Genomic DNA, 12,036 nt, shown 5'->3' on the forward strand with positions numbered 1-12,036 from the left:
AGCATAAGCTTTCGTGGGTAAGAACCTCACTTCTTGCATTGGATTACTTGCATCTGAAGAAGTGAGGTTCTTACCCATGAAAGCTTATGCTCCCAATACTTCTGTTAGTCTTAAAGGTACCACAGGACCCTCTGATTATTACACAAATGGTACGTTTTCCCTTTTTCTCAAACCACGGAGTTAAAATACCATTCAGTCCCTGGGAGATCCATTGCAAAGGATTGAACTTTACCTCTGTAAGTGAACAAGCAAGCAGGGCTAAAGTATCACAAAATGTTCGTTATACTTTAGTTTTAACCATTTGTGATAACAGTGCATCTTGGACTATCATATTTAAGGAACGTGCGCCTCACCACAGATCTGCCTCTACTAACTAGGGTTATGTTTAGAGATATGCAACTACCAGCACTACTGAATATTAGCTCACGTGGGGATTAGAAAAGTACCAACCATTGGAGATTTTACGGTAAATTGAACAGGTCCATTCTGAGGCAACTGGAAATTAAGCCAGTGGAATTAGTGGCAACTAAGTACTAATGTGCCGTAGAAACTGAAGCAGTTGGACATTTCAGAGTGATAAGTATCAGAGGGGTAGCCGTGTTTGTCGCTTTTTACAGATCCAGACAGAGTCCTGTGGCACGTTATAGACTAACAGACGTATTGGAGCATAAGCTTTCAGGGTGAATACCCACTTCGTCAGATGCATGTCACCCACGAAAGCTTATGCTCCAATGTGTCTGTTAGTCTATAAGATGCCACAGGACTCGGTTTATATCAGAGTGAGTTCACTTTGCCCTGCCGGCATTTACTCTTGGTATATCAATCCCACCTGCTCCGAAGGAAAGGTGCACATGCATGAGCAGGTTTAAGATGTAAACTTAGAAAATTCAGCCCGATTTACCCGCAGCGAAATTTAAAACATGCACAAGAATGCAAAACAACTGGCTAATAAAAGACAGTTATATACTCACTGCCAATAACTCTTCTGAATTTAGCATTCTTTTTTGGATGAGAGCCTTTAACAAGAATAACGAATATGTTCGGAGAAATCACTATGCGCTAACGAGCTTGAATAAACAATGCTCAGACTCTAGGCTGTTCACAAATTATTCATGTAGATTATTCCTTATGTATATTATATAGCTGGTCCCACAAGTCATATGGAATACTTTCTGTTCCCTGATTAGATGACGAATACTTTTAAAAAACAACAAATAGTGACCTTCCAGTAAGAATGTTCAGATAAATCATTCCTGCTAGAAGGCATGAGAGTTCGAGGAATTATGAAATTTCCTCTGAACACTAAGGGTTTTCCAATACTTGGAGATAACTAAAAATATGATAAGTCGTATCCAACTGAATGCAGGGCTCTGGCTCCCAAATCAGATTTATTACTACTCGACCAGCGGGACCATTCATATAAACAGATCGGCTCGGGTTCATTATGTTAGGGTTCCATTATCAAATCTCTTTCCATCAAGAGAGCCTGAAACAACAGCATTCGAAAGTAGTCAGGCAAATTAGCTGTAAAAATATTGCAACAAATGCCAGTGACACGGCAGTTCTATAGAGTGGCTATAATTTGCTATGAACTTCAGAACCACTCGGGTTGGATCCACTCTAAAATCTGCATACTCAACATCTATGCTCCTTTGCAGAAGTGCTTCTCATGCTGGTAATATCCATGGAAAACACACTACATATTTCCCATTGTTGTTCTTTATATTATTACAAAACTTTATACATAACCAGGCTAATTCCACAGGGTGTGGAAAAAACAAAGGAATTTCTCAAGGCATAAATAATATAAAAAGGCAAACATTTTAAACAAGATACATTCATGACACTACTACAAAAAATAAATAGTGACTCTCTCTGTTATAACTAACACCCCTCCATCAGTCCTTGTCAGTGATTCTGCTGTGCAGTTACTGGCTTTGAGTGGGAAAATGGTTGCTGCTTCTTCAGGTTTCCTGCATCTGGAGCGGTCGAAGGTCCCCGGAGCTGTTTAAAGTGACACCAGGTGAATTCCATCCTGATTTTTCATTACAGTCCTTTGAAACAGGCTGCAGAATAAGAGGACTCCAGCTCAAAATGTGATTTGATGTTTCTGAACGTGCACAAATGTCACCTGCAAATCAAGAGCAGTTTATATTAGCATGAAATCTCTCCTTGCCCCTTCACTATTTCAGCAGACTTGCCCCACCAGTCTCCAAATGCAGATTAGTGAACTGGGTAAAATCTTTGCTTTTCATTAGAAGTGAAAATTAGTTTGGACGCTGTACAGTGTTAAACCCTGGCAGGAATTGCTAATTTCCTAGGGCATTTCTCATGATAAATTTCCCTGTTCTCTAGGCCTTTTAATAATGTACTTTCAGTTATCACTAGATTTAATGATCAGATTGTGGGTAGTGGCTTTGCTATTTTGAGAGATTATGGGCAAAGCCCTAGTTTCAAACAGCAAGCTGCCTCTCTGATCTAAATAAAATCAGTGGTTTGAGCATTGGCCTGCTAAACCCAGGGTTGTGAGTTCAATCCTTGAGGGGGCCATTTAGGGATCTGGGGCAAAAATCTGTCTGGGGATTGGTCCTGCTTTGAGCAGGGGGTTGGACTAGATGACCTCCTGAGGTCCCTTCCAACCCTGATATTCTAGGATTATGACCCTAAGAACCTCTCAATGCCAAATGGTTCACTGTTGTGTAACAGGAACTCATAACAGGCCTGACAAACTCATCACTTCTAGCACACCATTTTTATGATATTTATCCATAAATGAGGTCGTGAGGTTTCTAAGAAAAAGATTTTGTCATACTGATCCTCAATCATTGCCTGATGTATGCATGGATAGTTAAGGAGCTGCGTATATGTACTGAAAATATAGGTTTTAAAGTCTGTCACCAACCAAAGAGAAAAACGTTTCTTCCAGACAGGGAGTAAGATGTGCATCTCTGTCAACTGTAAATTAAGTATTGTAAGCCAACACAAGGGAAGGCCCATTTACATACAGGATCAACAGGAAAAGAACAGAGGGAAAAAAAACAAGCAATGGGCCGGAGAGGGGGGAGATTCTGCTGTCTCTAAGATCAATGATCTATAGGGGTGTAAGTAGAAGGCAAGGAGACACCCCTTTATCCTGCACCTGAGGAAGTAAAGGGACAGCATGTTTATATTCATGCAAATAGGATCTCAACCAGGCTTGGCTGAAACACCATGAAAGACATCTGGGGTGAGACAAACGTCCTTAGACAGAAGGTTAGACTGTTAAATTTAATCTCTAGAAAGCGTGTTATCAGTGGCACGGGAACGCTTTGAATAATGGGCTGCTGAAAACCTGCCCCCATACCTCTGTCCGCCCCCCCTCCCCTGCCCCCAGAGCCTGGGGGTGCTGCAGAACCCCTCACCCCCTCTAGTTCCCGCACCTATGCATGTTATGCTTTTGTTTTATGTATAACTATTACCATTATCCTTACTCACTGTCTTGCATCTTAATCTTTAATAAATTTATGACTGTCTTTACTATAAATATATCTCAGTGCTGTGATGTTACATATGAGCTGATCCTGACTTGAATCATACAAGCCGGTGCATACACTGTTCCCATGGGGATAGCTAACCTGATAATTCTGTGAGCATTCAGTGTCTAAGGGACTGAACGCTACAGGAGAACGCTTCAAAGGGGGCTTGTGGACTGGGGTACACTTACTGTTAACCTGCACAACAAAGGAAGGGCTGCTATAGCCCAGAGGAGATGGTTTCACAGAAGAAGAAAAGGCAAAATGATGGGGTGGGAAGGAACTGCCAGGACCCCTGATCCCTTGTCTTTACCCCCTCTAAACACCATGTTGGTCCAACCTGTCTTTTCAGCTGGAAAGCTCAAAATCTCTCTTTTTGGGGCCAGCCGGGAGCTATAAAGGAATGTGTGATGCTTTCAGCTCTTGCTGCCCCGAAGAGCAAAGACAGTTTATTCCTGAATTCCAGTTTCCCCATTTGGTACTTCCCCTAACTAGCTCTGAATTAACGCCACTTTCTGCAGGTACCTGGGCTTTCCCTACTGGTCTCATATACATAATTACCCAGACTGATTCTTCCTAGAATAGGAGATCTGATAAGAGCAACGCCTAAGGTGGTACTGGCAAAGATTATTAAAAAAAATAGCATTCAAAATAAATCAGTCATCACATCATCTGGAGTAAGTGTACTGGAGGGGTTCCATTTAGAACACATCATTTAGGGCATGCACCTGGAAGGCATTTTAATATCTTCACTTCCATTGTCTTCAGGGGGACCTGCAAGCTGATCAACACCTTGCAGACTCTGGCCTTCCTTTCCTGAGACTAATTGCTAGTTTCTGTGTAGTCAGATTAAGCACCCTACAGCTGTTGTACAATAAGTATGCAGCTTGGAAGCCAAGATTTATTCTCCCCCAATTTGGCATACCTTCTGGGTAATCTATGTTAATCTGATTCATATTTTCCTGACAGCAGGAATGCTGAGTAGATGGCTGCTCCACTTTCTCCTTGCTGTCTTCCTCCAGCTCGACGCTGCATTCTGGGACCGTGGAGGCTAAACACATGGCAACCATCACATGATTCAGCGGTTTCATCTCTAAACTGTCCTGCTGATAAGGTGCTACTATGGGCACCACAGGTAGTGTGTTGTTGCTAAAAGTGCCATTGGTTTTGGTGAAACACCTGTGAATTTAAACCAAAATAATCACTCAGACTCCTGATCTCTCCAGATTCTTTGTTCTAGCACAGAGGTGGGCAAACTACAGCCCGCAGGCCACATCCAGCCCATGGGACCCTCCTGCCTGACTCCTGAGCTCCTGGCCCGGGAGGCTCACCTCCAGCCCCTCCCCTGCTGCCCAATGCTCTGGGTGGCAGGGCTGCGAGTTCTTGCCCGGCAGCGCAGCTGCAGAGCTGGCCTGACCCGGTGCTCCAGGCAGTGCAGTAAGGGGGCAGGGAGAAGGGTGGGGGGTTGGATAGAGGGCAGGGGAGTTCGGGGTGGTGATCGGGGGCGGGGGTGTGGATAGGGGGTCGGGGCGGGGAACAGGGGGGTTGGATAGGGCAGGGGTCTGGGGGCGGTCAGGGGACAGGGAGGGGTGGATGGGGCAGGGGTCTGGGGGCGGTCAGGGAGGGGTGGATGGGGCAGGGGTCCCGAGGGGCCCCATCAGGGGACAGGGTACAGGGAGGGGTAGATGGGGCAGGGGTCCCGAGGGGCCCCATCAGGGGACAGGGGAGCGGGATGGGGCAGGAGTCCTGGGGGGGTGGTGGTCAGGGGGCAAGAAGCAGGGGGGCGTTGGATAGGGGGCGGGGGCCGGGCCACGCCTGGCTGTTTGGGGAGGCACAGCCTCCCCTAACTGGCCCTCCATACAATTTCAGAAACCTGATGTGGCCCTCAGGCCAAAAAGTTTGCCCGCTCCTGTTCTAGCAACTAAAAGTTTTTGAATACTTCAAGTAAATCTCAATTATTTAATACAGTAAATATAGCAGCGCAGATGGAATAAATTACAATTATTCTGCCAGATAAATTCAGACTTTTTTGGGAAGAATATATTCACAATTAAATAGTTGTTTGCCCTGCTCACCAGATGGCTGAAAAACATTCAGAGAATCATTTGTTTAGCATTTTTCCCCCATCTATTGTCAATTAAGTGACATTCCTTCATTTGGCCAGCTCTGTAATACAGATTTTAAATGCCATGACACAGGGCTTAAGTTACGAATCCAACAAGCAAATAGAGCATCTTATGTTTAACTAGCTTAGCAATGCCTATTTTTATGTAAACAGAGGACCTACATACAACCAACTGCAGCATTTTAAGTGTAAAAAACGTATAGTAACTTTTCAATTTATACAAAAAATAATATCAAAGACACTCATTCTGGACTCTGAAGCTGAAGGCAAGCTGGGAAGTCAGCTATTTAACTTTTAAACAGAAAGACGTTCATAAAGGGCTTTTGCTGTAGATCTATGCCTAGCATTATCTCATCCTAAGTAGTGAAAGTGCCAAGAATGTTGTAGAGTTCCTCAAGTCCTGGGCACAGCAGTGCTAGCAGCTTTATTTGTAACAGCCACGTTAAACGTGAAAGCCCAGGACAGACCACTCCAGTATGACTGCATATGTACGAGTAATTGTTACACAACTCAAACTTTCATATTTAGAACAGTCACATGACTTGGAATTCTCTGAAACAAACTGTATGAGCTGTAAGAAGAGTGCATCCTTTCTTCCGAAATCTAGCATGGAGAGCGATAAAGCAGAAAATATACAGCAAATCTTTATCACATCGCAGAAAAATTACAACAGTTATTTCACCAAAACCTCACTACCCGTCATTCACTTTAATCACACACCCTGGCAGTCAACAGAAAACTTACTTATTCTGCAGGATTCAGTTATTAAGGACACAAACCCTGGATTGCAACACCACAGCTCATCAACATGGAAACAAGAGTGATAGCAGCAGAAGCAGGGTGATTACAAAGAAGAGTGTATCTGTTTACACACAATTACCTTGGCCATAGCAACGTTTGGAAGTGCTCATGAGAGTCAGACAGGGTGCTCAAATATTACACAGATTATCCAGTGATATGCCAAATGGATATAGCTCAGAACAATTTCTACTGCCAAATCTAAACATACAACCCTTCCTGCTTTCTGCATCAGGCACAGAACTATCCCATCTCATTTTAGATACTTGTATAGCACCAAAACAACAAGGAGTCCGGTGGCACCTTAAAGACTAACCGATTTATTTGGGCATAAGCTTTTGTGGGTAAAAAAACCCCTCACTTCTTCAGATGCAGAAATTATATCTGTAACTTTCACTCCATGCATCTGAAGAAGTGAGGTTTTTTTTACCCATGAAAGCTTATGCCCAAATAAATCTGTTAGTCTTTTAGGTGCCACCGGACTCCTTGTTGTTTTTGTGGATACAGACTAACACGGCTACCCCTGATACTTGTATAGCATCACACAGCGCCGTTCTGAGTTGGCACCAGTTACTAAACAATTCCATCAGAATCTGAAACATGTTGAACAGCTTTATAGCACAATGTATCTAACATGATACAATATCCTTTTGCTGATGGAAAGAAATCAACCCAGAAACAAGTTAAACGAGGACTTATTTCTAAACACGAGAGCATATTTATGCCACCAAAATAAACCACTCATACACACTTGAAAGACCGAGCACATATGCAATTGGCAGGAGTGAGTTTCGCAATGCTGGGACTACCACATCACATCTGAGTTCAATAAGGAATTGCTGTGACGGTAACGTTTTACAAATGAGCATATGAAATACAACTTGGGGAACCACTAGGCTGTGCTGCACGAAACCGTGCTCATTCAGTTGCTGTGTTACTTGTTTGGTAGTGAAAAAAAGAGAAGAAAAAAGCTTAGTTTGAGTGGCTCAGGCCCAAATCATTTATTTCCACTTGTTTTAAATAAAAAATATAAATAAACTAAGGGCTTAGTGTATTCTGCCACACACAAATCTGAACTGTTTGTGTGAGAACTTAGTGCATACATCATTGTGCTCAAAATAACATGCAGTAAACAGAAGAGGCCCATTTTACCACCTGCAAAGTAGGAAAATTACTCGAGGTTTATTCAGGCCGCATTCTAAGTAGTGAAGTCTTCTTCATGTGCCTCTAGAAGGACGGGCTTTTCTGGCTACGCAGAGTCACTATCTTGTATTGCATTGTATAGCATAGTGCCATTGGGAGAAGCCAGTATGTTATTTGAAGTCAGAACTGTCTCATTACCAAGTTTCTTTTGGCACTGGGAAATGCAAGATGTTCTCACCCTTTTTTCTTAAATGCCTGTGTCAGCCTGGACAGCTTGCCTGTGAGAACTGGCTACAGGTTTGTGTGTTATTTGGCATTCCATAAACTGCTGAACTTTCAGTATTCAGAGCTGATTGTGTGCATTAGGAAGTTCAATGCCTATTTTGAGACATCTGCATCTAGTTAACAGAACCCATGCTGTTCTAGTTTGTCGAGAGTATGCAATTCAGAAGAGTTAAATGGGTCGGTCACTCCGGCATTTGATCGTTAGACTGCAAGGGAAGATGGAAGACTATTACATAAGCTATTTTGGAAGACATTGACAGTGATAGCATATCTGCATTCTGAAGCCCCCCTGCTGACAGGTAACTAATCCTTTAGTACAAAAGTATTAACAGAATTCACCCTCTATTTAAAGGGAAGTAAATATATTCAAATTCATAGTTTCTACGTGAAGAGTTTCTATGCAAGGTAACTGCTAAATTTAATAGTAAAAAGTTGCTCCTATTTAGATTCCCCCAAAGTATTTCCCATCAGGACATTCTGATTAGTACAAAGATCATATTTAAGGGGATTCGATCTAAAATAATTTAGAGATTGAGCCTGAAGTTCCACGGGACTGTAATTTTGGTTTTAAACATGGTCACCTTATGCACAAAACCTTAGAATCGTAGACTCATAGGATTGGAAGGGACCCCAAAAGGTCATCTAGTCCAGTCCCCGGCACTAAGTATTATCTAGACCATCCCTGACAGGTGTTTGTCCAACCTGCTCTTCAAAATGATAGAGATTCCACAACCTCCCTGGGCAATTTATTACAGTGCTTACTTGGGTCTCTCACATGAAACCAAAGCGAAGACCAGCATTGCTGGAAATAAACAGAATCAAGATAATTCATCTTCCAGGGCCCAGAAACCAAGGAATGGAGCCTCATGGGGAGATGAAACAGACAAGGTCAAAATATGGACTTTGGAGTAAGAATTTGTCTGTCCTTGTAGGTATCCCTGGAAGTGGGGTGAAGCAGCCCCATGGGGTAAACTCCCCTCCCAAACATTCCTATGACAATAGCAACACAAAGTGCCAGTGCACAAGCAGCTTCCATTTTCGGTCCATCACCTCAAAACAGTCTCCAAGTACTTATTATTCCAAGAACTGAAATACCACAAAAGCCACTGCAAAACCCACATGCAACCCATCTGGTCTTCAAACAAATCCATTCATGAGTTGACATTTCTTTCCACAGAGGTTTTGACTAGAATCCCTTTTTTTAAAAAATAGACAATTCCTTTAGTGAAACCCATTTTCAATGTTTGTTTTTGCTTGTTTTGGGGATCTTCTTTTGAAAGACACGAGTTCAGTATCATTCCTGGTAAAACTGCACTGACTGGAGTGGAGTTTCAGTAAATTAATTTGGCTCATTAAATTTAAATCCAATGGTGCATACTAAAACTCTGATTAAAACTAGTTATTACATCTCCAATGCAGAGCATGTATGAATGATAATATAAAATCTGCCCAGTGGAAAATGCATTTCAAATCTCAGTGCTAAAAAGCCAAAATCAATCCATGACCTGATTTATAGATCCTACTTCTGAGTAACTTACATTACAAATTGGCTGAATACTGCTTTGCTGGTCCGTTTAAAGTTTTTGTGCTGCTATTGAATCTGACCACAAAATACAAATATTGCCCTGATCTGGGACACAAAGAAGGGTTAGAGAGAAGCAGCCCTACCTGGGTTGAACCTGCAGACAAAATATCTTGCCTACATGCGCTTGCTGTATATAATATAAATATAGAACATAAAAAAAAATTGGGTGCCTATTTAAAAAGTACCTGAGAGCCTTTCACTGGCAAAACTGACACAAATTGCAGTCTCATTGGCCTTGTCAACACTAGAAAAATGAGTATTCACAGTTCAGTAACTATCAGCAATGGTGCGACTGCATCAGTGGGAGCAGCAGTGTAAGTATTAGTGTAGACAAATGCAGGTGTTTTCACCACTGTATCATGAACGCCTGCTTGGAGATGGCAATTGCTGAAAATACTGGTACTTGTTTAGCTAATACAGATGTACCACAAGCAGCACACTTTGGCACTAGTCAAAAAAGCAAGCAGAAACTGAACAGCCATTTGGTTAAGTACACGGAAACCCACCAGATAGGAGTACTCAATAAAGAAGCGTGCACCAGGTTCTTTAGTGCAGGAAAAAAGCAAATTGACTATAATCCTTACTATAGCATGAAGAATTATGCTTATCTACCGGTGAACAGTGCAGAACAGAGGTCAAGTCTGATCCAAGACACAAATTTCAAATCTCACTTTTACTGCGACTAAGAACCATTCCATATTAGCTGCTTGCCGTTAAATATGCTAAATTAATGGCTTTCGACCTGTGGGGGTCCACAGATGGTCTAAGATTTCCAAAGGGGTCCACACCTCCATTTGAAATTTTTTAGGGGTCTGCAAATGAAAAACCACTGTGCTAAATAATGAAAAACATTCATTTATATTTGGTTTGAATTTAAATGCAGAATTTAAACTCATAAGATACAGGGATGCAAATATAGTTTAAAAAATATCAGTTAGCCATTTAATATTTCATGTCCCTAGTTGATATCCCATCAGCACCCTCTCCTGCGCACTGTCATGGCGACGGGAGATGGGGGGTGGGAAGGGAGGGAGAGACCATCACGTGATCCGGGAGGGTTATAGCAGCAGGGAGAACCGGTCATGTGACCAGGAGATGTCATGGTGACATCAGTCTTCCCCCATCACCTGATCCTGTCTTCCTCGGTGTGTTGTGGAACTTTGACTAGTTCCAGTCATGTGCCCCTTGCTGCCCAGCTCCCTCGCCACCCCACAGACCAAGAGGCGGTGAGACCTTCCAAGTTGTGGCATAAGCAGCGGCCAGACTTAGTGCCCATTGCCACCTGCCCCCTCAGCTGCTCCCCAGGCAGGAGGCCCATGTCTGTAGGGGACGGGATGTGCCTCTCCTGGGTCCCTGTGCTGGCTCCTGGCGGGGAGCGAGGCACCCAGCCCTGGAAGCCGGCCTTGATAGCCTGAGAGCACAGCGCGTGCTGACCGTCCCCAGTCTCCGCTGTTCTGGGCTCCCGAGCCATCGCTGTGCAAGGAGAGCTCAGCTTGTCCGGCCCTTGGCGCTGCCGCTGAGTGCGGAGCAGGATGCGGATAGGGAAGAGGTGGATTTGTTAATGCACATGGTGTGCTTGGATGTGGGGGCGGGGGCAATCTGTTTTAAATGTTAACTGCAATATATTAACCGCTAGGTATTGGTCTTACCGTTAACCGTTTAATATTTACATCCCTACTAAGATTATCAGTAATATCGGCCAACGTTTGTGGTCAAATTCCAGGATCAGCAGCATTCAAGTGATTCATTCAATGAGGCCAGGTACAGCCCGGTAGCAATTCAACAGGTAGATTAGGCATTAAAGGTTGATGTCACCCTTAACCCACATGAATCCCTTTTAAACAAAGTTTTTATATAGGAAATTTCCTGTGTTTTTAGTACGGCTAGTGCTGGAGCGTCTCGGGGGTGCAAGGAAGGCAGCAGGGATGCACCCAACATCCCCTATGGCATGTGGGGATCGAGGGAGCAGGGATGTTTGGAGAAGGAGAGGCAGCAGGAGCTATCAGCCCTGCCTAAAAGTCCAGAAGAAAAATGCCTGTATTGATGGGGCAGGGCAGATCCCACGAAGTGTCAACTGCTCAGCCAGGCCAGTCACGGCTTCTCAGCTTGGAGAACCCTTTGTCAAACTGAAGAGCTTCAACAGACGCTAGAGTCTCATAAGCTCCAATCTCTGGAACGTCTCACCCCAAGAAACCTCCGCCTCTACTCCCTGATTGAGACAAGGTCGATGGCAAAAACTCTCTAATCAATTTCTAACCACGCAGTCTAAGGGGCCGTTCTCTTTCCTGAGGACAGCCCGGGGCTTTGTGACAGATATGGCAATTTCCTGCAATATCCTTGAAAAAAATCTTACTGAATTAAGTTTAAGTATCTGTGGAGTCCACAGTATGAAATGCAAACAATACAGAACTGCTATTAGCAATTATCCCCAATAGCCAGAGATGGGACACTAGATGGGGTTATTACAGAGAATTCTTTCCCAGATGTCTGAAGGGAGTGTGTATGTGGGGGGAGGGGTGGTCTCGCCCACACGCTCTGGGTCTAACTGATCACCATATTTGGGGTTGGAAGGAATTTCCCCCCAGGTA

The 12,036-nt window shown here is 43.5% G+C and overlaps 1 protein-coding gene across 4 annotated transcripts in view; it reads right to left on the reverse strand.

The window, feature by feature from the left end:
• Positions 1-1,701: 1,701 nt before the first annotated feature.
• The window catches only part of CDON (cell adhesion associated, oncogene regulated), a 93,301-nt gene continuing 82,966 nt past the window's right edge, over positions 1,702-12,036 (reverse strand). For all 4 annotated transcript variants that reach the window (XM_054005346.1, XM_054005343.1, XM_054005345.1 and 1 more), the window contains 2 exons: positions 4,438-4,691; positions 1,702-2,131 (listed from right to left, as the gene is read on the reverse strand). In XM_054005346.1, coding sequence (XP_053861321.1) covers positions 1,965-2,131; positions 4,438-4,691 — 421 coding nt within the window. In that variant the 3' untranslated portion in view covers positions 1,702-1,964. The remainder of the gene's footprint in view (positions 2,132-4,437; positions 4,692-12,036) is intronic.

Source organism: Malaclemys terrapin, chromosome 15, assembly GCF_027887155.1.
Source record: "Malaclemys terrapin pileata isolate rMalTer1 chromosome 15, rMalTer1.hap1, whole genome shotgun sequence".
In the NCBI taxonomy this organism is placed as follows: Eukaryota; Metazoa; Chordata; order Testudines; family Emydidae; genus Malaclemys; species Malaclemys terrapin.